This window comes from Suncus etruscus, chromosome 7 (genome assembly GCF_024139225.1).
Source record: "Suncus etruscus isolate mSunEtr1 chromosome 7, mSunEtr1.pri.cur, whole genome shotgun sequence".
NCBI lineage: Eukaryota > Metazoa > Chordata > Mammalia > Eulipotyphla > Soricidae > Suncus > Suncus etruscus.
In genome coordinates, this window is record NC_064854.1 from 96,542,481 (window position 1) to 96,567,924 (window position 25,444).

At 42.2% G+C, this 25,444-nt stretch overlaps 1 protein-coding gene across 1 annotated transcript in view; it reads right to left on the reverse strand.

The window, feature by feature from the left end:
• The window catches only part of COPS3 (COP9 signalosome subunit 3), a 33,574-nt gene extending 17,107 nt beyond the window's left edge, over positions 1-16,467 (reverse strand). Inside the window, exons 1-6 of the mRNA XM_049776906.1 lie at positions 16,316-16,467; positions 8,705-8,834; positions 6,653-6,765; positions 6,514-6,563; positions 3,141-3,233; positions 1,576-1,755 (exon numbers count right to left, since the gene is read on the reverse strand). Coding sequence (XP_049632863.1) covers positions 1,576-1,755; positions 3,141-3,233; positions 6,514-6,563; positions 6,653-6,765; positions 8,705-8,834; positions 16,316-16,370 — 621 coding nt within the window. The 5' untranslated portion in view covers positions 16,371-16,467. The remainder of the gene's footprint in view (positions 1-1,575; positions 1,756-3,140; positions 3,234-6,513; positions 6,564-6,652; positions 6,766-8,704; positions 8,835-16,315) is intronic.
• Positions 16,468-25,444: the final 8,977 nt, after the last annotated feature.

Below are 25,444 nucleotides of genomic sequence, written 5' to 3' on the forward strand. Positions count from 1 at the left end.
GGTCCCCTGAGCACTGCCGGGAGTAATTTCTAAGTGCATAATCAGGAGAAACCCAAGTACTGCCAGGTGTGTTCCCCAAAGAAATATTTGTCAAGCACACTGCATAATTTCCTACCACTTCGTCTTGATGGTTTTTGATTACCAATTATTTAGGGATTTAAAATAAATTCATTCAATGGTGATAAAGGAATGCATTTTACAGTTTCCTGGAAAAGTGTAAATGCTTTACTGTGCATGGAGAAGCTACCTAGGTAATTTTTAGACTACACATTCTTTTATGATATTTTCTGTCCATCAGCATCTTCTGGTGACCTTTCTCAAATTCCCTAGGGCAATGCCTGGCAACCCCAACTCACTGTGGAATGCTTAGTTACTGAAGTGATATGTGCATTTATGTGCCAGTATTTCACTAAACTGTGAGCTTCTTGAAGGCTTAATGTGTTCTATGCACAGGAGCTTATCTCAAAAACACTGATTCCTTTATCTTAAAAACACTGAAATAAGAAAACGAACTCTTATGGCCCCTGCTCAGCCATAAGCAGACACTGTCCCTTTAAGGGTGGAGATGTCAGTTGGCCTGAGGGGTATACAAAGCCCCAGGCTGAAGTGCTGGTGGGCTAGGAGACTCTGCCTAGGGCTAGGTGCCTCTGCCACCCCTGCTGGATGGCTGCTGCTGAATTGCTGGAGAAACTGTTTACCAGACTCCTGGCTTCCTCAGTCTTTTGATTCCTCTTCTATTGCTCTGGGCCTCACATATTGGTATCAGCTAATACTGAAGATCTATTTTTCAGACTTGAGTAAACCTCAGACAACTGCACCAAACTGCAACACATGTCTCACTAAACAAACACAAACAAGGGGGAAGGAAACTTTTCAGTGTGTTCCTTAATACCCTTTGAATTTTGTGTGTGTGTGTGTGTGTGTGTGTGTGTGTTTTGTTTTTTTTTTTTTTGGTTTTTGGGCCACACCTGGCGATGCTCAGGGGTTATTCCTGGCTGTCTGTTCAGAAATAGCTCCTGGCAGGCACGGGGGACCATGTGGGACACCAGGATTCAAACCAACCACCTTTGGTCCTGGATCGGCTGCTTGCAAGGCAAACGCCGCTATCTCTCCGGGCCCACCCTTTGAATTTTGAATTATGAAAATGTTTTATTTATTGACCAAAACTTAACAAAACACGATTTAGATCATGAAGATTCTTCAAAGATCATTTACTTCTTCCCTATAAGCAAAGTAAGTTGTAAAATTGAAGAAGTATAAATTTCTACTCAAAGAAGACAGGGTGCAAGTAGGAAAGCCTAAATAAACCCCCACAATTAGTACTTTATTCCCCTCCACTGCAACTGGTGGTGCTGGGGGAATGGAGGTTGATCATAGGTAGTGCTGAGGATGCAACTGCAGTCAGACATGTGCAAGTCAAGTGCCTTACTCTCTGGACTGTCTCTCTCGTTCCACACAAAGTTTTTGAAAAATTCCCCATTTCAGATTTTGAGTCCCAGGTTTATGGCTACAGGAGGATACACTTCTATCACACAAGTTCAAAGCAACCTCAAGGACATTTAGGGAAGTAATTACCTGTTCGTAAAAGTAGAGTGCTCTCTCAAAGTTCTTCAGCCCAGTATAGATCATTCCTCCATAATAGTAGTAACATAAAAAGTGCTTTGCATCATAGGCACCATTCTCTTTACAGATATCCATCATGTCCACATCAAGATATGGAAGGGCAGGCTTAAAGCATTTTGCTAGCAAACAAAGCTGAAAAATTTATTTTAAACCTTCAATTAGCAGAAGGAACAAATCAAGTTTCCAGAAAGCTACTGAAAGCAATATTTCTGTCTTACACTTGATTAATAAAAATATCCAAATGTGGACAAATTATTCCATTTCCTTAAGCATACAGAAAAAAATACTTGGTTGTCTTTTGTTTGTTTGTTTTTATTTTTCGGCCACATGCAGCAATGCTCACGGGGGGTAGGGTACCCCTGGTTCTGCTTTCAGGAATCACCATATGTAATGCTGGAGATTGAACCTACGTCAGCCACATGCCCTACCTGATCAATTACTGCTCCAGCCCTAAACAAGTAACACTTTATTTTATTTTTTAGTTTTGGGACACATCCAGCAGCACTCAGGAGTTACTCTTGGCTCTGCAATCAGAAATCGCTCCTGGCAGGCTTGGGGGACCATATGGGGTGTCAGGGATCAAACCCAGGTCTGTCGAGGGTTAAATGCGTGCAAGGCAAACTACCCTACCGTTGTTGTGCTATCACTCAGGCACCACAAGTGACACTGTGGGTATTTTTTTTGTTTGTTTTGTTTTTGGGTCACAGCCAGCAGTGCTCAGGGGTCACTCCTGGCTCAGAAATTGTTCCTGGCTGGCTTGAGGGACCATATAGAATGCCAAGATTCGAACCACGGTCTGTCCTGGGTCATCTGCATGCAAGGCAAATGCCCTACCACTGTGCTATCTCTCTGGCCCCACAAGTAACATTTTAAAGTCTAAAAAGCTATTGTTTTTTTATTTTAAATTCCTTAAAAAGACAATGACGGGGCAGGGTGTAAAAAAAAAGACAATGACTTGAGGGTTTTTGTATTATTTGTTTGGGGGCCACACCTGGTGATGTTTAGGAGTTACTTTTGGTACTGCACACAGGAATTACTACTGGCAGTGCTCAGGGAACCATATGGGATGCCAGGGATCCAAAAGGTAGGTAGTGTGCAAGGCCATCACTCTACCCACTGTACTATCATTTCAACACCTTGACTTTTTTTTTCCTTTTCAGGACTGGAAAGCACCTGCAGGACTCGAACCACCACCAGAGGTGATTGGTTTCAAAGCAAAGCTTTTGACTGCGAAGTAACCGCTGAGCTAAGGCCAGTCCAACACCTTGACTTTTAAAAAATATAATTCTATCTGTTCTAGATACATTGCAACTTTACTGAGTTCCATTCTACAATTTGCATCTAGTAAACTGCTGAAAAATCCCTTACTAAAAAGTAGATATTCCTACATATTTCAACTTCTACACATAAGAAGTTCCCACTAAATTGCCTTCATTTGTTCTAAACTAGTGTTAAGCAAAATCACAATCAATCTTTCATCTCTGGCTCACTGTAAGTAGCATTATTTGGCTTCTTACCTGACAGAGATCAGCATGTATTGAGGTCAGCTGGTTTGTATTCATCTGCATCTTGTCTATGGCTTGCTTAAGGATGCCAATTCCTCGCAGGGGCTGTCAGAAATGACATCTCTTTCAGATAAGTTCTCAAAGATGGCAGCATATTGGATCTTATGTTGACACTTACAAATGAAAAATAACACTAATTGATAGGTTCCTTTAAATAATAACATGAGGTTTCCATACTTGCTAAGGTAATTGTCCCTGTTCAGTCAGAAAGTTTTCTTAAGCTGCTTCATATGATCACTCAGCACCATTCTTTTTTCTTTCTTTTTTTAGTGGGGAATGGGGAAGGTGGAATGGAGATTTGGGCTTTACCCAGCAGTGCTCAGGGGTTATTCCTGATTCTGTGGTCAGGAATGACCCTTAGCAGCACTTGAGCAACCATATGTAGGCCAAGGATTTGAACTAGGGCTGGCTGCATGCAAGGCAAATACCTTATATCCTGTACAATCTCTCCAATTCTCAACACCATTTTTCAAATAAAGTTATTGTTTTAACTTTTTTTTTTTTTTTTTGGTTTTTGGGCCACACCTGGCGGTGCTCAGGGGTTACTCCTGACTCTCTGCTCAGAAATCACTCCTGGCAGGTACGGGGGACCATATGGGATGCCAGGATTCGAACCAACCACCTTAGATCTTGGGTCGGCTGCTTGCAAGGCAAACGCTGCTGTGCTATCTCTCCAGCCCCAAATAAAGTTACTGTTATAATAAAGACTGATACCCAAATACAGTATTACTTTCTCAATAAATCATTATATTTACAGCTAAACAAATGAAAAATTATAAATCAGCTACATTTAATGAGTATGTTGTAAGAACTTAACATGATTAAAGATACTGGGCATTTCTTTTTTTTTGTTTGTTTATTTTGGTCTCACTCAGAAGTGCTCAGGGTTGACCTGGCAGTGCTCAGGGTAAAATCTGTAGTGCAGAGGATCAAACCTGGCCTCCCACACACTCAGCCTTTTTTATCTCTCTCTGAATGAAGTTAGCCATATCCTAAAGAGCAGTCAAAGTATCACCCATAAATTCTCTTTAGCACACTGATGCTGGCATTGCAATTAGTGATAGTTGTCGCATTCAAGTATTAGCCATTGTGGTACAAGTCAGCACCAATGTGTTAAAGTCATTTATTATATGACTCTATATATTATAATAGGTTACTGCTGACACAGGTAGCACAAACTACAAATGAACTATTTCTGGCCTGGTTATAAATATAAAGAATGAGTTTCAAGTGAGGTATAGTTTCTGGACAGGAGACATGATTAAAAGCTAGCTGAATAACTTATGTTTTACATAATGACTGGATTTTTAAAAATCATTTTTAAGCCATAATTTTATTCAGTTCTCCTATAATTTACAAACTAGTTATTTCTATTTTTAATGTCTTTATGCTACAGTCTTTTATTTTGTTTATTTATGTGGTTTTGGGGCCACACCTGGTGGTGCTCAGGGGTTACTCCTGGCTCTGCACTCAGAAATCGCTCCTGGCAAGCTTAGGGGACCATGGAGGATGTTGGGGATCAAACTCGGGTAGGTCCCAGGTCAGCTGCATGCAAAAAAAAAAATGCCCTACCACTGTACTATGCTCCAGCCCCTACACTACCCCCCTTCTTTCTTCCCCTCTCCCCCCCTCGTCTTTTTGGGCCATACCCGATGACGCTCAAGGGTTACTCCTGGCTCTGTGCTCAGAAATCACTCCTGGCTCAAGGGGCCATATGGGATGCCAGGGATCGAACCAAGGTCCATTCTGTATCAGCCACATGTAAGGCAAATGCCCTACCGCTGTGCTATCATTCCGGCCCCTACAATACTAGTCTTAACATCCAATTTCAAGTTAAAAATAATCCTAAGGGTTGGAGCAATAGCACAACAGATAGGGTATTTGCCTTGCATATGTCTGACCAGGTTCAATCCCTGGCATCCCATATGGTCACCAGAGCCTGCCAGGAGTAACCCTGTCAGCTGTGGACCCCCCAAAAAACCAAAAAATCCCAAAATGATAGCTGTGTCAGTATCACGAAAGCTAAATAGCAAAGAACTGTTCCAGATTAAAGGAGACTAAAAATACATGACAATGCTATGGTATTCATGATCAGAACTGTAATTGTTAGAAAGAACAGTGGTAAGAGGATGGAGTGATAGTACAGTGGGTAGGGCCCTTGCCTTGCAAAGAGCCAACTTACATTTGATCCTGGCACCCCATATGGTTCCCTTAGCACTGCCAGGAGTAATTCCTGGGTACAGACCCAGGAAAAACCCCTGAGTATCACTGGGGATGGTCCAAGAAACAAAAGAAAAAAAAAAAAGATATTGGTGAAACAATGGGCAAAATCTGAATATAGTCAATATTCTTTATTTATTAATGTTAAGACTAGTACTAGATTAACAGTGATTTCCTTATTCTTCTTTAATTACTTTATTTACACACTGGTATGTCCTTATTTTAATCATTATGATTATATAATCACAAGAGATTGTCCTAATTTTTAGAAAACATTCATATCTAGAGTATGGGGTATCATAATAATAAGTTCCTTTTCATTGGCTCAGAAAGAAAAAAAGGTAAGCAAATTTAACATTTGGAGAATCTATGTGAAAGTGAATGAGATTTCTTTATTCTTACAATTTTTGTAAAGTTAAAATGATATAGAAGCTAAAAGTCTTAGTCTCTCCTCTCTCTCTCTCTCTTCTCTCTTTGCCATACCTCAGAATGTTCAGTGCTCACTCCTGGTTTTTGCTTTGGGATTACTCCTAATGTTGCTCAGTGTGCCAGGAATTGAACCTGAGTTGGCCACATGCAAGGCAAGTGCCTACCCACTATATTATCTCTCCAACCCCCAGGAGTTAAAAGTTTTAAAAGCATCAGCCTATCAAACAAACGAGGCATTAGAATGGTAGTTCTGTAAATAAGCAGAGGCAGTAACTATGGGGCAGCACTTCTCTTTGAATCTTAATCTTCACTTGATGTAATAAGAACTAGCTATTCTGGGGGACGGAGAGATAGCATGGAGGTAAGGCATTTGCCTTTCATGCAGAAGGACGGCATCCCATATGGTCCCCATGCCTGCCAGGGGCGATTTCTGAGCATAGAGCCAGGAGTAACCCCTGAGTGCTGCCGGGCATAACCCAAAAACCAAAAACCAAAAAAAAAAAAAAAAAAAAAAAAGAACTAGCTATTCTGTTAGAAAACCTTTTGAGTGTTCTGAAGCAACTATACATGTACCTAAGTGTTAGAATGATAAGTACTAGTCCAGAACTTTAACAAATTAGTTCACTGTGTAAATTAGCTATATAAGAAAACTGTAAACTTGAATAACATTTCTTACCTGTTTTCTTTCCACAAGTGCATTTGTTAGCTGATGGCAAAGCCCAGCAACTAGACATAACAATAACAAAATGATAATATAAATGACTATAAGGGCAAAAGACATTCAATGAAAAAGAGTAAAATGTTATTTAGCTTACAAGTGTCTGTGGCATATCGAATGTGCTCCCCATTACAAGTACTGATGAAGAGCTGAACCTGTGAGAATAATGTTTCGAAATCAGGAACACTGGGCATAGAAAACTTCACAAACCTAAAATACAAAGAAAAAAATTAATTTATGCTGATACTTCAATTGGAAAAATGTGGAAGCAATTTAGGTCAAATGTCTATCCTGACTCCAAACCTCTGAGAATTAGCCATAAAATTTTTCAAAATTAAGAATTAGAGGATAGGAGAAGAAAGCTCAAAAGGCTGTAGTGAAATTTGTATTTAATCCTGGGACCAAAGGGATCCCTTGAGCCCTGAGCTAGGGCTAATCCTCAGGAACCAGCATTAGTGGCCAAAAAAATAGAACAAAAAAAAAAAAAATTACCAGAGTCTATGAGATTCTCAAAGAACCAAGTCTGGTTCTTTGCATAATCAAAATAGAACATAAGGGGCTGGAGAGATAGCATGGAGGTAAGGCGCTTGCCTTACATGCAGAAGGATGGTGGTTCTAATCCTGGCATCCCCTATGGTCTCTCAAGCCTGTCAGGGAAGATTTCTGAGCGTAGAGCCAGGAGTAACCCCTGAGCACTGCCGGGTGTGACCCAAAAACCAAAACCAAAAAAAAAAAGTTTGATTCCCAGCACCACAAAAGTAAAACATGCATTACCAGTTCAAATCTCAAAAAGAAAACTTCACTAGATGAGGTCACCTATCAGATTATCCAATAACTGGGAATAAAAGTGAAGATGAATTTCTAACCAGTTAGTTTATTTTGGGGTCATATATGACAGTACTCAGTCCACAAAAAGTAAATACTTCAGCCCATTGAGCTATCTCCCATGTCTTAAAAAAATTGACAAATGTTTTTTTCTTGCACATCAATGCTATTAGCACTATGTACTAATTATAATGAGTAAACAGTACTGACATAAATGCCAGTTGATACTTTTCCTGAGAAAAGAACATCCTGAAGAAAGAAAGGAAGTGGACGAAGGCTTTAAAAGGTTCAGGTTAAAGATGCTGATGTCACAAATCAGACAAGAGCAGAGTTTATCTAAGAGACAAGCTAGCTGATGGGCAGAATAGGAGAATGGGAATGCTGGAAAGAAAGACTTAATTCATTTGGAGTCACTTGACAGATGGTGCCATCAGAAACCATCTTAAACACTCTTGAGTGGGCAGGAGATAAATTTTAGGAGAAAAATCATGTAGGCTATAGACACTTAGGCACTACTACTACAAGTAAAAGAGTTTTTATTTGGGGGGGGCACACCCAGTGACGCTCAGAGGTTACTCCTAGCTATGCATTCAGAAATCGCTCCTGGCTTGGGGGACCATATGGGACACCAGGGACCAAACCGAGGTCTGTTCTGGGTCAGCCTCGTTCAAGACAATTGCCCTACTGTTGCACTATCACTCCGGCCCCAAAGTTCTTTTTTTAAAAAGAAAGCACTGAGGGCTGGAGTGATAGCACAGCAGTAGGGCATTTGCCTTGCAGGAGGCCAAATCCAGTAAATATATATATATATTTAGTTTTGGAAGGGCCAGACTTAGCAATGCTTGGGGTTACTCCTGGCTCTGTCCTCAGGAATCAATCCTGGCCATGTTGAGGGATCATACTGGATGCCGGGGACAGAAAATTGGTTGGCCTCTGTACTACCTCTGCAGCCCACTTTTCTTGTTTTTTGTTGTTGTTTTGGGGCCACATCTGGTAATGCTCTGGGGTTATTCCTGGTTTCTGGGCTCAGGAATCACTCTAGGAGTGATCCTGGAGCTCATGAGAATCTGGGGATCAAACTGGTTGATTGCACACTAAGATAGCCATTCATTTAAAAAAATAAATTCCAAATGTATATAAGCATCAGCTAAACACTGATAAAACAGAACAAAATGTAATAAGCAATGGTAAGTAGTAACATGTAACTACTATGAAACAACTCTAAATCTGAAAAGACCTTCATAACAGCATGTTTTACTTTCAATAAAGCCAAAAAGGTCAGTTTGGTTTTAGCAAACATAAAACCATAAAATATATCCCTTACAAAACAGCAAGGACGCCCAAAGAATGCTCTTGTACGTCCAGAGCCCCAAGTACAGTGTCCAAATGGGACAAGTTCTTCGCAAGAAGTTCCCCGCTCTTGTTGATCAGTTCACAAAGCTGAGTCATTTGCCCTGAAAAAAATAATAAAAATAATACCATCATTCAGACACAGCACTAACTAAAGTAAAAAAAAATGTCTGACCACTAACCTTAAAGAAGCACCTGAGATGATTTCTTTCTTTTCTTGGTTATTTGGGGGGGGGGGGGCATAGGGAAATTTTGGGTCACACCTATAAATATTCAGGGATCGCTCCTGGCAAGGCTTGGAGGATCCAATATAGTACTGTGGCCCAAAGCTAATTTAGGTCAGCCATGTGCAAGGCATCCTCCCAGCTGTACTATTGCTCTGACCTTTTAGTTTTTGGGGTATTCCCAATTGATGGAGTATACCTTGCTTTATCCAAAACAAAGACCTTCCCCAGGTTCTTTTCTTTTACTCTTCCCTTTGACATGACACCTAGACTAAGATTAGCTGACAGGGGTCTCAAATTCAATTTACCTGGGAGCCGCAGGAGGCAAAGTCAGGTGATCCTTGAGTGCAAAGTCAGTAGTAAGCTTGAACATTGGGGTGTGTGACCCAAACAACTAAAACAAAACAAAACAAAAAAAGATTCCTCTAGGGCAGGGCCACAAAATGTTGTACAGAGGGCCATTTGCAGCCCACGGGCCTCGAGTTTGAGACCCCTGGATTAGCACAATAGATACTTTTATCTTTCACTTCACTCTCCCCATCCCAGTTGGGATTTGAGCTAATGAATAGAGAGAGGTTTCTGTTTGGCGAGCCTGGAGACCAGGATAGAAGCCACCTGACTCCATGCTTTTCTCCCTTATGACTATCATAGCTTATTCATTTGCATGATGACCCTGCTTCAGACCCACTTCCCCCATCCCCAGTGGGATCATAGCATGTGGAGTTAGTCACACCTAAAAGTGTTCATGGCTTACTCCTGGCTCTGTGCTCAGAGATCTCTCCTGTAGGGCTTAGGGGAATCATAAGTGGTTTGTCAGACTGAAGGCAGGTTGGCTTGCATACAAAGCTAATGCCTTACTTTACAACCCTATCTCTCTACCCCCCAGGACGATTTCTTATATCCCCTTTATTTCAGGTAAGAACCCAGAAGGCCAGAAGTGAAGTGACCTTGTTTGTGGCTTCAAGGCCAGGTCTCACATTTCTAAATTGATACAACTTTTTTTCTTTATTTTTTTCTCCAGAATCCTGATTCAGAAATGTACACATTATTATCACCACTATCTCCACCCATTTCTTTTTTTTTTTTGGTTTTTGGTTCACACCTAGCAGCACTCAGGGGTTACTCCTGGCTCTACGCTGAGAAATGGCCCCTGGCTGGCTCGGGGGACCATATGGAATGCCAGGATTTGAACCACCGTCCTTCTACATTCAAAGCAAGTGTCCTACCTCCATGCTATCTCTCTGGCCCTGCCTTTTTCATTAAAAAAAAAACTTTATTTATTGATTGATTGTTTGGTCATTGGGCCACACCAGGCATTGCTCAGGGCTACTCCTGGCTCTGCACTCAGGAATCGCCCCTGGCAGGCTGGGGAACCATATGGGATGCTGGGAATTGAACCGGGTCCCTCCTGGGTCAGCCACATGCAAGGCAAACGCCCTACCGCTGTGCTATCTCTCCGCCCCCCCCCCCCCATGTCTTTTTCTGCAGCCAAAAATGTTTTCAATTTTACTTCCTAAATCTTGATTCCATTCTTTTCTCTCTTTCCATCCTTAATTCATGTCCTCATCATTTTCTTTCCTGTTGTTGTTGATGCTGTTTTGGTCACATAGGCAGTGCTCAGGGGTTATTCCTAACTCTGCACTCAGGGATCATTCCTGCCAGGCTTGGGGAACTATATAGAATGCTAGGGATTGAACCTGGGTCAGCTGCTTGCAAGGTAAATGCCCTATCTGCTGTACTATTACTCTGGCCTCAGGTTCTCATCATTTTCTTTCTGGACTAGACTGTAAAATTTATTTTATTTTATTTTCTTCTCTTTTCTTTCTTTTTTCCTTTTTTTTTTTTTTTTTTGGTTTTTGGGACACACCTGGCAGTGCTCAAGGATTACTCTGGTTCTGCATTCAAGAAGCGCTACTGGTGGGCTTGGGGGACTATATGGGATGCCAGAGAAATAATTTGAGATGGCCCCATGCAAGGCAAATGCCCTCCCCACTGTGCTATTGCTCTGACACTAATCTTTGTGTGTTGTTTGTTTGTTTGTTTTGAGGCCACACCCAATGGCACTCAAGAGTTACTTCTGGCTCTGAGCTCAGGAGACCATATGGGTAGTCAGGAATCAAACCTGGGTCTGTCGAGTGCAAGGCAAATACCCTACCGGCTGTGCTATTTCTACATGTCTGGACTACACTGTAAAATTTCCAAATTGTCTGACAACTTCAATTATTCCCAGTTTTTCAACCATATTCTATACTGGTATCTACTGTGATCTTTCTAAAATGTAAATTAATCAATTTACTCCAAAGACTTTAATCCAAATTATTTAATAAATCCAAAATCAAGCTCAGCCTGATTTACTTCTCAAACATCTCCTTCTCTTGATCAAACCACTCTCAAAAGTTCATTCACTATCCACAATCTCTTCATTTCAGCCTCTGCACATTTTCCATGCTAGTGTTCTTTCCTTCACTCTCCCAGTCTCATATACTTTCTTTTCTAAGTCTTTCCTGGATCTTTTACCTCATCCCTCCTGGTCCCCCTGGTGAATCAATCCTCTCAGCATCATGCTTGCATTACCTTGGGAGTAAGAGGTCTAGTAAAATCGGGTGTTTGTCTAACTTCTGAATACAATGCTTGCTTAACAGCACATCAAGAAACTTGCTTTAAAAATTAATTTCCTAAAGTGATAGCACAGTGGTAGGGCAGTAGGGTGTTTGCCTTGCAAGAAGCTGAACCTGGTCAGATCAACAATCAATCCCGGGCATCTCATATGATTCCCTGAGCCTATCAGGATTTCTGAGTGCAAAGACAGGAGTAACCCCTGAGCACCACTGAGTGTGGCCCAAACCCCCCCCCCCCCCCAAAAAAAAAAAACTTCTGGGCTTGAGCAATAGTACAGTGAACTGGGTGTTTGCTTATACCTGGGCCAGCCTGGTCCCTATCCCTGACACCACATATGGTCCCCAAAGAACTAAGAGTAAGCCCTGAGCCCTGCTGAGTGTGGTTCAACACACCCACTTCCAATTTGGTCTACAAATAATCCATAGGATCACCATAATGTATGCTTAAACATCTAAGGCACCGAATCTAATTAGGTCTAAATGTAATTAGGCCATGAAATAGACTCACTAACTTTAAAGCGTTTCTGATTAGACCCAATATAGAGTTGGTAATACTCTATTTCCAAATCCCACTACAGCTGTTTTTTAGATGAGATCTGGACATTCACATACATACCAAAGTCTGGGAGTGTCAATCTCTTCACCTAATTCTTCTTTTACTGTTTTTGCTTTTTTCTTGGGAGCACATACTTGGCTGTGCTCAAGGCTTACTCCTGGCTCCATGCTCTGGGATTGATCACTCCTGTGGGTTTTGGGGGGGACTATCTGAGGTACTGTGAATCAAAGTAGTTCACCATTCTGCAAGACCTTACTCACTACACTATCTCTCCAGACCCTTTTTGTCTTTTTCTTTAAATAGGTTTCTTTTATGTTTTGAAGTGCAAGCTACCCATGTTAGCTAGTTCCATTTAGTAGTTGAGTAATTTTTTTCCTATTTTATTCTATTATTATAATTGCTTTGGATTTGGGGGGGGGGGGCACACCACAGGCCTACGTCTGACTATGTACTCAGGGATCATTCCTTGTGGTGCTCATGGAACCATACACAGCACTGGGAATTGATCCCCTGTCAGCTATGTGCAAGGCAAGTGCCTTACCCACTGTACTATCTCTCCAGCCCTTCTCCTTATTTTAAAACATTTAAATGGTATGTTTAAAATCTAAATGACTAGCTAGGAACTTAGATAACACTTTCAGAGGTTTTTATACGTTTTTGGAATAGGATAGGGGGCAGAGCTCCTAAGTAATGCTTATAGAGCATCGTTAGTCACTCCTGGTAATACTCAATTATGCCTGATGGTTCAAAGTTAGGGCTTGCAGATACGAAGTTGCAAAGGTCCTGTAGTGCCAGGAACCACCAGGGCCAGTGCACAGACAGTGCAGAGGCTTCTAAGGCTATAATGGTTATGTATGGTGTCTCCTAACTCCATCCTGAATCACTCAGCTATCTTCTGGCCCCAATATTACTTTTTAAAGGAAACACTAGTATCACACTGTACTGCAAAATTTTTGGAGGCTGGAGCAATAGTACAGCAAATAGGGTGTTTGCCTTACATGTGGCCAACTCAACTTCCATCTCTGGCATCCCCTAAGTGCAGACCAGAAAGAACCCCTGAGCACTGTTAGGTGTTTCCCTCAAACAAAAACAGACAAAAGTTCTTAAAACAAAAGATTCATGCCTTTATTAGATATTATCCTTCAAGATATTAATAAATGAGGTTAGAAAGATAATACAGTGGGTAGGACGATTGCCTTGCACACAGCTGACCCAAGTTAGATACCTGACATCCCATAGGGTCCCTGGAGCCAACCAGGAGTAATTCCTGGGGCCGGCGAGGTGGCGCTAGAGGTAAGGTGTCTGCCTTGCAAGTGCTAGCCAAGGAAGGACTGCAGTTCGATCTCCAGCGTCCCATATGGTCCCCCCAACCCAGGGGCAATTTCTGAGCGCTTAGCCAGGAATAACCCCTAAGCATCAAATGGGTGTGGCCCGAAAAACCAAAAAAAAAAAAAAAAAAAAAAAAAAAACAGGAGTAATTCCTGAGTGCAGAGCCAGAGGTAAGCCTGAGCACCACGGGGTGTGGCCCAAAAACAAATAAAAAGATTAATAATCTGACCTGGGAAAATGTCAACTCTTCATCATTTTACTTTATCTTATTAATAAGCAGTTATGAAATCAAGCAATAATTTAATTGAAACATCTTAGTTAAATAACTGCCTCTTACCCACTATCCTACGTACTATTACAACAATTTGAAATATTGAGAAACATTTCAATTTATTTTTTTCTCCCAATTTAATAACCAATGGTGAGTTGCTTTAACATATATGTTGGAAGGCATGCTAAGGAGAAACTGGGGAGAACCCAGTTTGATTCTCAACACAGTATGATACTTCAAGTACCCTTAGGAACACATAGACTCAAAAGTATAGATTATCTGGGCTGGAGTGATGGTGCAGCAGTAGGACGTTCGCCTTGCATAAGGCTGATCTAGGATGAACCATGGTTTGATCCCCCGGCAGGGGTCTTCAAACTACGGCCCTTGGGCCACATATTGTATTTATTCCCATTTTGTTTCTTCACTTCTAAATACGATATATGCAGTGTGCATAGAAATTTGTTCATAATTTTTGTTTTTACTATAATCTGGCCCTCCAACAGTCTGAAGGACAGTGAACTGTCCCCGTTTAAAAAGTTTGAGGACCCCTGCATGGTGACCCCTGCCAGGAGCGATTTCTGAGCGCAAAACCAGGAGTGAGCCCTGAGTGTCACCAGGTGTGGCCCCAAAACAAAAACAAACAAAATGTAATTTATGTGGCCCTGAGCACCCTGGATTTAAGTCATGATTAGCCCCTGAGTCCATTGAACATCACTTGGAAGCCCCTATCCACCAATGATAATAGTAAAAGACAGGTCACTATGAATAGTAAATGCTAGTGCAAAAGATATCAAAATATCAAGAGATAGTGCATGGCCAAATGACTATCAAAATTAAGTTAACATGTCATGGGTCCAAAGTAGGTTCAACTCATGTGGCAAATGAAATGTCCTCTAATCATAGCAAGTTGTAAATTATTATATTTCCTTTATGTAAGGCACAGTTTAGATCATCGTTTTCTTTTTTTGTTGTTGTTGTTTTTGGGTCATCAGGCAGTGCTCAGGGGTACTTCTAGTTTTGTAGTCATAAATCACTTCTGCCAGGCTCAAGGGATCATATGGGATGCCAGGAATTAAACCCTGGTCACCCGATGCAAAGTAAACCCCGTACCTGCTGTGCTATTGCTCCAGCCCCGATTCTGAGTTTTCTAACATACACTAATTTGTAGTGAGGCCCGAGGAACAAAAGCAAATATCGGATTTATCTCTGTTTCTTAAAGCATTGTCCTGCACAGAGCTGGCATATTGAATTCACATGAGAAAATCACAAGAGCAGATAGGGCATTTGCATTGCATGATGCTGACCTGGGTTCGATCCCCCACCTGCACCCCAAAAAGTCCCCCAAGGCTGCCAGGTGTGAGCAGAGATCCAGAAATCCCCAAATCCAAAACAAAACAAAGTGATTTCATTTGATGCTCACAAGCAGCCCTAGTTCATATAAATGGCTTAATATAAAGTGACTGAGACAGAATTCAAAGGCAAATCTTTTAAGCAAACTACAACCTAAACAGCTGAAATTACATGCTTGTCGCATGAATAAACTATGTCTATCTATGCTTTATCTAATTGCGGGCAATGAGGGAGAGCCAAGGTCCCTTTCATTAAGCATAACTTCAGAGCACATCAATTCCGAGCCATCTTAACAAGACTTAACAGCATCACTTTGTTACAAACCCGGATGAGGCCCCTGGAACTTAAAAGGTGATTTGTCCCAGGCCATCATGTTCTAGGATTCATTACAAACAACGGTCATTTACAGTAATTTGTAACGATTCACTGCACACCATGTGACTCACTGTTCCCAAGTGCTTTTCGTCGGTCTGTCTCACTTAATCTTAACATTTCTGTTAGGCAGGGACTTATTCTATGTTACAGATGAGCAGGGTGGTTAAAGGGGTTTCACAACTCAGCAGCTAAACTATTTTAAAATCCAGGGCACTATGAGAGCTGCATGGGTCAAATAGCGTAGCGTGAAAAAAAAAATCAAAGGGCAGAGTAATATGGGTCACCATACTATCTCTTCCAACGAAGTTTAACAAAGTGAGAGTTCCCTGGGTAGTCTGCAAGACTTAAAATAGGCGAGGAGCCTTACTGAACGGGGGCCAGCAGGCAGCTGGGGGTTAGGGTGTGTGTGGCCAAGGAGAGCCTTAATGCCCAAAAGCACCCCAGAAAGAACTCGCCCTGCACCAGCAGAGGCAGCTCGAGGCCTAGTCCGGCGGCGGCCAGGCGGCACCGAAACAGACAGAGCGATGCACCAATCGCTGCAGGCGAAGGAGGACGAAGGGACCAATCAGCGAGCGGGAAGGCGTCGGGCGGAAGTCCCGCCCCCAAACTGTCAAGCGGAGCGCCCGGGTGCTCAGGGGCCCGGGCCGGGGGGAGGGAGGAGCAGAGTGCGGGCTGCCCGGGGAGGGGAGGCGGCAGCCGGTCGCCCAGCCCACCTCGGGCGTGCTCGATCGCGCCCAGGTCTAAGCCCCGCGACTCCGAGCCAGGGGAGCCTAGCGAGGCAGAGTCCCAGCCCGTCCGCGCCGGTGGTGGCTGGGGAGGCAGGCCCGTCCCCGGGGCCCCGTGGGCCCGCCCAGGGCCTCACCTTGAGCCGAGAGCTGTCGGACACTGTTCACGAACTGCTCCAGGGCAGACGCCATGTTTCCCGCAGGCGGGCGGCCCGAGCCGGAGCGGCAGCTCGCGCGGGAAAAGGCGGCCGCTCGGGGAGGAGGGGCCGCTGCGATCCGCCGGAGGGCCGTGAGCCGCTGCCTGACGTCACTTCTGCCCGCTCAAACCTCGCGAGATCTGTGCCGTGCAGGGAAACACGACTTCCGGGAAAGAAGTTCCGTTCCTTCCCGTAGCCGGAAGTTGACTTTTTTTTTTCTCTCTGTGCGTCAGGGAAATCGTTCCCTGTAGTTGGGCCGGTTAAGCGAAGGAAGGATCACACTTAAAGGCGCCTCTCCTGTTTTACATCTGGCCAGGTGTTTCAAGCGCGGCCTACTTGCCATTTCTATTCCATAGACTTCACCCAGGCTCGGCGGCCTGGCTTTAAATCCCTTTTCTTGCATTTGTTAACTTTGTGACTTTGGCCCAGTTATTTGGTCTTCCTTCCTCTGTCTCTTTGCAATGGCTTCCCATTGCAACTCTATCTATAATCTATCTCTCTATCTATCTCTCTATCTATCTACATACATATAGTTATATATATACATATAGCTATATATACACATACACATATATGTATATATTATATGTGTATTACATATGTATATATTATATACATACATATAGTTATATATATAGCTTATATATATATATATATATATATATATATATATATATATATATATATATATATATATATATATATATATAGTTCCCATTAGAACTATAACTTAAAGTGTTCCCTTTTGGAGGAGGGAGTGCGAGGCTGTCAATACCCAGCTGTGCTCAGTGCTTACTCCTTGACTGGGCTCAGTGATCACTTCTGACTGGCTCAGAAACCAGGGTGTTGCGGAACAAAATGGTCTGGCCATGTGCAAGGCAAGCACCTTGCACACTGTGCCCAGTGCTTTTATGTTTTGGTGCTGGGAAAAGAACATAGACCTGAAACATACCAGTTATGAGCTTTTGATCTATGACTTTTTTTAGGCATGCATTTAAAAAAGATTGTCTGGCTTCAGATAGACAACTTCATAGAGGTACTTATAAAAGTTATTGTACTCTGTGAAATTCAATAGTTATAACTGTATTTTGGAATCATGCAACTGTTGCTGGTAAGGTGTGTGAGGAGAACAACAGAAAGAGGTTGTCACAAAAATGAGGTCTAACACCCTCCTGTTTGGCTCATCACAACTTTGCCAGTGAAGTTGCTAGTCAAGATCCACACTGGTCAAGTCCTGCCAGCCTTTCTAAGGCAGCCATACAGCATCCAGGGTCCTCTTGATCTAAGTGCCTGGGAAGTGGCATTGTTTGTTTTTTGAAGTAAGGTTATATTCTCTGCATGAAAAGGAAAAGCTGGGCCCGGAGAGATAGCACAGCGGTGTTTGCCTTGCAAGCAGCCGATCCAGGACCAAAGGTGGTTGGTTCAAATCCCGGTGTCCCATATGGTCCCCCGTGCCTGCCAGGAGCTATTTCTGGGCAGACAGCCAGGAGTAACCCCTGAGCAACGCCGGGTGTGGCCCAATAAATAAATAAATAAATAAATAAAAGAAAAGGAAAGGAAAAGTTAATTCCAATCTCCAATTTTTTTCTGTTCTCAAAATGTATTTCAGGAGGAGACTGTGAAGCAAAATAGGTTTTTGCTTGTTTTTCTTTGTTTGAGGGCAACATCTAGTGGTGCTTAAAGCTTACTTCTGGTTTTGCTTTGAGGGATCACTCCCATGGCTTGAAGAACCATATGGGATGCTGGGATTCTAACCTAGCTGGTCTACACGCAAGATAACTAACTGCCCTACCTGCTGTGCTAACACTTTGGCTCACCAAAAAGTTTTATTATAGAATTATGGAATAAGTATGATGGGAAAGAAGAGAGTCCCATTACACAAATGGAAGAAATGAAGTATGCTGACTTGGACACATCCAGCATGGAGTGCCATACTATAATTTTTGTAGCTTCTTTATATTGTGGTAGCAATCCTGTTGCTGTGAGGTATGTGGATGTAACAAAAGCAAAAGAGACAGAATAGAGAGTGCTCTACCTCCTAGCTTGGCTTGCCACGCCATCTCTGAGTAGTGTCTGGGAGGTTCATGAAGTCCACATGAACCTTTCACTGTATGGACAATAAAGTTTTGGCCTCATCCAGTTTCTGGATTCATTGCATATTCTCACAAAAAATAATTTAATGAGTTAAGTGAGTGAAACAAAATAGGAAATACGAACAAGAGGAAGTACATAACTAATGTTGGTGGGAGACAAGGTGAGCAAAAGAAAAAAATTGCCTTAAGAGAGAAAGTTCTACTTGGTGTTGAAAGGAAGTAAAGTGATATACTTGATACTCCTTCAGTAACAATATTGTAAACCATAATGTCTAAAATAATAAAGAGAAGAAATGTATCTGCCATAGAGGCAGGCTGTGGGGAGGGCAAGAGGAAAACTGGGCATATTGGTGGCAGGAAATGTGCACTGGTGAAGGGATGGGTGTTGGACATTAGACATTGTATGACTAAAACTCAATCATGAACAACTTTGTTTTTGTTTTATATATATATATATCTTTATTTAAACAGCTTGATTACAAATATGATTGTAGTTGGGTTTCAGTCATGCAAAGACCACCACCCTTCACCAGTGCAACATTCCCATCACCAATGTCCCAGATCTCCCTCCTCCTCAGCCCACCCCTGCCTGTACTCTAGACAGGTTTCTACTTCCCTCGTTCATTCACATTGTTATGATAGTTCTCAATGTAGTTATTTCTCTAACAACAAGCATCACTCTTTGTGGTGAGCTTCATGTAGTGAGCTGGACCTTTCAGCCCTCTTCTCTTCTGTCTCTGAGACTTACTGAAAAAATGTCTTTTATTTTTCTTAAAACCCATAGATGAGTGAGGCTATTCTACATTTTTTTCTCTCCCTCTGACTTGTTCATGAGAAACATTGTAAAGGTCTTGTGATTTAATTAAAATTTTATTTTAAAAAGTTCTATATTCTCCTACTCAACCCACCTTGGTATCCCTGAGAAACTGCTATGGGGGGATTTGAGGGGCAGGAACTAGGATGGGTAAAGTCAAGAGCATCTTTGCAGTGTAGACATGAATATCCCACCAGCCCCCTTAGAGAGACAGCCATCAAGCTGCACTGAGGCTCACTTGATCTTCACAGTGTTGGAACTGGTCCCCAATAATTATATTCTCAGATAGTCATGGCTTCAGGCTGGAATGAGGAATGACTCTTCACAGGAAAAAGAAAGTAAGTCCCTACTATCTAGATTTCCAAACTATATTGCAGAAAATAAGAGGAGGGACCAGAGCCTTAATACGATAGATGGGGCATTCTCTTGCACACAGCCAACCCAAGTTCCCATGTGGTCCTCTGAGTACTGCCAGGAGTAATTCCAAGGCATTGTCGGGTGTGACCTCAACACAAAAAAAATTTGTAGGAGATGAATAGCAAGTAAAAACAGTTTTACTTAGGGATTATGAAGTGTAAGTGGGGAGACATACAATCAAGCTCTGTCTCTCCCTCTTAGCTACTACCTCCCTTGATGCCCACTTCTCTCACAGATACCCTTTTGTGCACTAACCAAGACACATACTTCATTTGAGGGAACATTCAGGACACATTAATGGAAAGGTCTGAGGGTGATGCCCTACAGTCGGAGCTAAGTTATGGTTTAACTTACTTATAGCCTAATATAGCATACAAGGTATGCGATATAATTTATATGCAATATAAATTATGGCAGTCTGACCTAAGTTTGTATCTTGGTCAAGATACAATGTATACTCTTCAAAACTAAGTTGAGGTGGGACCAGAGCAATAATAATACAGCAGGTAGAGCTTTTGCCTTTCACCTGGCTGGCCCAAGTTGATCCCTGGCATCCTACATGGTTGACCAGCACACCAAGAGTTATCCCTCAGTGCAGAGCCAGGAGTAATCCCTAAGCATTGGTGATTATGGCCCAAAACAAAATAAGATCCCCAAAAAACATAGACATTCCCCTACTAAGCTGAAACTCATTCCAGTGTGGATTTAAAGATGTGGTCACAGCTTCTTTTTTTTTTTTTTTTTTTTAGTCACAGCTTCTTGAAGGATCTCTTTCCTTCCTGGGAGCCGGGAGGCTCTCACAGCATGGGGTTTGGCAGGCCTCCAACCATGCCATAGTCGTCCTTAACCAGGCCTGGGGGGGTGCGGGACTTGGGTGACCCCAGAACCCTTCTACCGCCTTGCTCCAGATCTCCAGGGCTTCCCCAGGCCACATGTCTGGGCAGGGCTCTGAACTTCCGGCCTCCCAGCTTTTTGAAGCAGTCACTGGTATTCTCTTACCAGTCTATATTTTCAAAACCACGCGGGGGCTAGTGCCCCTGCGCGCACAAGATACATTAATAGTACTATCATTGAATTATGTTTTTATGTATGCAGAATGTCCATTTTGTACTCTGCTCTTTCGTACACCCCTACAAAAGTTCATTTTTCTCTTTAACTCTCTTACCCCCTATCATCATTACTCTACAATAACTCTTTTTAACTTAAGTACTGTAGAGTCCTAAGTCACAGACCAAAGTGATGCCCTAGAGTTAACACCCCCTGCACTATTCCAAAAAGCATAAAAAAGGACACCTATGTCTTTTCAACATTTTATGTGTGTTTTCTTTGACAGCTATAACTCTTGCTGAATAATTTCTTATATAGTGACGATTCTCCCCCCCCCCCCCCGCCTTTTTTTTTATCTTTTCTTCTCTTTGTGAACTGTTCAATAGGGACTTTGGTGAAAGTGTCCCTCAGTTTAATGCTTATGTTTGAACCAACTCATGGATATTGTTGGACGTGTTCTTACGCTTCCGTATACTTTGATAACGCCATATGGCTTTATTTCTTGTTTGCATAGACACATTAAAATGGGAAAATATTATACATACAAATAAGTTCTTATCTAATAAAGATGGGAACACACAAATCTTGTAGTGCAATGGGACCTTACACCCTGAGCATTGACATAAAGACCTGGCACGGGCCTCAGAAGAATGGGGACTCTCCATTCACCCCTGATCTAGGGAAGACATTGACGAAACATCTAAGATTGTCTATAACATCACCTGGAGGCAATCCTCTACCAGGGAAGACCCTACCGCTGCTCTGACATCGACCTACTCAAAAGAGACTTCCCTTAACACTGAGAAGATTTAACAACAACAATGACCTGCTTACTGGACAGGGCTTTCTGTATTGCCCCTTAATTGTGAGGTGAAACTAGAGGATACTCCACACCAGCCTGACCTCAATGTAGAATGTGCAGATTCCAGGATCTTTAATAAAGAAACCTGATGTCAACAATAGAGACTGCGTAAAAAATAAAACTGTATTGGCACTACAGACAATGACTTGGATTGAATAAACTAGTTTGCCTGGAGCTTAGAGTTGGTCTTGTGCCAGGAAACTTCAGGGGTAGGGTCTCCTTGTACTTAGACCAAGGCTTTTCCTTCCCATGTCCCCCATATTTTGGTGGGCCTATGCAAATAATATTTGCCACTCTAACACCATTTTTATTGTGCTCTTTTGACTCTAACCCTTAAAAAAACTCAAACTTTTGATGTTAACTTAAACTAATATGCATGTGCATGAAAATATAAAAGAAATACTATGTCTTCAATGTTCAAAAAGTCACATAAATCTTATGGCTTTAGATTGCTTTGTGTACAGCTAAGAAATGTTATAATGTACTACAATCTGGGGACTTGTGGACAAAGTAATTGTACATGGGTTCTGCCTTATTTTTCTTAATGTTCTTTGTAAGTTCAATATTTAGGTGTCAGCAAGGGGATTTCTTCTGAGAACTCTGTTTATGGGTGATTGTCCTTCCACTGTAACTTTACTTGCATCATTGTTCTCATAATTAAAAATAAAAAATTAAAAATGTAGTCACAAAAGAAAAAAAAGAAGAAAAATGTAGTCACAGCTATAAGTGTCACCTCAAAGCTTATTCCACTGTCATTTGAAATGTCAATTGAGAACAAGGTGATGGATGGGGAAAAAGCTTTAAAGTAACAAGCGGGCTGTTTAGAAAATGGTGGACTCACATCCTCACATCTTGTCTGCGTGGGTACAATAAGTTGTTTATGTAGAAAAAATATATAGAAAGTGTATTTCCAGGGCCCGGAGAGATAGCACAGCGGCGTTTGCCTTGCAAATGACTGATCCAGGACCAAAGGTGGTTGGTTCGAATCCCGGTGTCCCATATGGTCCCCCGTGTCTGCCAGGAGCTATTTCTGAGCAGACAGCCAGGAGTAACCCCTGAGCAATGCCGGTGTGACCCAAAAACCAAAAAAAAAAAAAAAAAAAAAAAGAAAGTGCATTTCCAAAAGACAGGTTGCAGACTGCAACTCCAGAGTGATCAATAAATTTCCATGTGTTGGGCCCGGAGAGATAGCACAGCGGCGTTTGCCTTGCAAGCAGCCGATCCAGCACCAAAGGTGGTTGGTTCGAATCCCGGTGTCCCATATGGTCCCCCGTGCCTGCCAGGAGCTATTTCTGAGCAGACAGCCAGGAGTAACCTCTGAGCACTGCCGGGTGTGGCCCAAAAACAAACAAAACAAAAACAAACAAAACAAAACAAAACAAAATTTCCATGTGTTGGTCTCCATTGTAAATACTAATATATTTATTGCTGGGTAGTGGGGGTAGGGATGATAGAACTAGTCTACACCAGAAGTGCTTAGGGACTATACCTGGCTCTGTGCTCAGGAGTGACCTTTTGCTGTTTGGGGGACTTCTTATGCAGTGCTGGTGAAAATCCTGGGTTGGTCAAATCGAGGTTGGCAGCAACCAAGGCAAGCACTTTACCTCCCTGTGCTAGCTTTCTAGCCCTATGTATCCACAAATCTAAACAAAGTTTCTAAATAAGGATTTGTCTAGTTTCATCCTGCAGAACTTAAAAAAAATTTTGGAGGACCACATCTTGTGCTCAAGGGTTACTCCTGATTCTGCACTCAGGAATTACTTCTGGTAGGCTCAGAGAACCATATGAGATGTTAGGGTACAAACTCAGGTTGGCCGTGTGCAAGACAAGCAGCCTATCTGCTGTACTATCCCTATGGGATAATCATCCCCCTCAATTTTTCTCCCTGAAATATGAAGTGCATTACTGACTTCAGAGTACTCATATTCCCAAGTTTATGTTTTCTTTAATCAGCTTAGCAGTTCCAATTTTCCACCCCAGCCACAGGCATCATGTATTGCTTGGGAAGACAGGTACAGTCAAGCCCAGTTTGTTAGAGTTCAGTTGTTAATCCTTTTCCTTTTCTGATGAGTTAATAACAGCCGGAAAGAATTTGCAACTCAAGATTACATCGCACACTGGTTGTATTATGGATTATATAGCCAGAGTCCCCAGTCCATACTTTTTTTATGATATCACATGGTAATTCCACAGAGATCCTACAAAGTAGATATCAATGTCCTTATATGTATTTGTTGTGCATTTTTTGTTTTTGGACACACCTGGATGTGATGAGGATATACTGGTTCAGTGTTCAAGAATCTCTCCCTGGAAGATATAGAGAGGATTAAACCCAGGGTTTTTGTGTACAAAATACGCATTCTAGTCCTTTGAGTCATCTCCCTGGCTCTATAATTATGGGGTTTTTTGGGGGGGCCACACCCGGTGGTGTCAAGGGTTACTCCTGGCTATCTGCTCAGAAATAGCTCCTGGCAGGCACGGGGGACCATATGGGACACCGGGATTTGAACCAACCACCTTTGGTCCTGGATCGGCTGCTTGCAAGGCAAATGCCGCTGTGCTGTCTCTCCAGGCCCTGTAATTATGTTTTTAATGTGCAATTTACCTTATTACTCATAATGTTGAACATTGTTTCATGTGCTTTCTGAGCATATATGTCTCTTCTCTGGTGAAATGCCTCTTTAAGAAAAGACACTGTTTGTTTTTTTTTTTTGTTTTTGGGCCACACCCGGCGATGCTCAGGGGTTACTCCTGGCTGTCTGCTCAGAAATAGCTCCTGGCAGGCACGGGGGACCATATGGGATATGGGATTCGAACCAACCACCTTTGGTCCTGGATCGGCTGCTTGCAAGGCAAACGCCGCTGTGCTATCTCTCCGGGCCCAAAAAGACACTGTTTTAATGATACTTTTATAAGTATTTATTTGATATAGTTTATTTCTAGTTTCATTCAGGTATAAGCACTAATTTCCTTTTAATTTTGTTTTGTTTTGTTTTGTTTTGTTTTGGGGCCACACCTGGTGATGCTTAGGGGTTACTCCTGGCTATGTGCTCAGAAATCTCTCCTGCGGGCCGGAGAAATAGCATGGAGGTAGGGTGTTTGCCTCGTATGCAGAAGGATGGTGGTTTGAACCCCGGCATTCCATATAGTCCCTCGAGCCTGACAGGAGCAATTTCTGAGTGTAGAGACAGGAGTAACCCGAGTACTGCCAGGTGTGACCCCCCAAAAAAAAGAAATCTCTCCTGGTTTGGGGGACCATATGGACGTCATGGGATCGAACCACAATCTGTCCTAGGTCAGCCACATGCAAGCCCTACCGCTGTGCCACCACTCAGGTCCCTCGGTCCCCTCCTTTTGATTTATTTTAAATATATAATAAATAAATAATAAGTATTTTGTTTATGGTAGTTTTGTGGCTTTTTCAAAGAGCTTTCAGTTCACTATTTTTCATTTATTTTTGTCATTTAATTTTATATTAATATATATATATATATATATATATATATATATATATACTTGTAAGGTATGAATACTTTTTAGATGAATTGAGGTTAGTTTTATGACTCACAATATAGTCCACCGTGGTAATGTTCCTTGAGTAGTGGACAAGAATATACATGCTGTTATTGAGTGGATTGTTATACAAATTTTAATTAGTTTTTTTTGTTTTTTTTTGGGGGGGGGTCACACCCAGTAGTGCTCAGGGGTTACTCCTGGCTCTACGCTCAGAAATCGCCTCTGGCACAGGGGGACCATATGGGATGCCGGGATTCAAACCACCATCCATCTGCAGGGAAGGCAGACACCTTACCTCCATGCTATCTCTCCGGCACCAA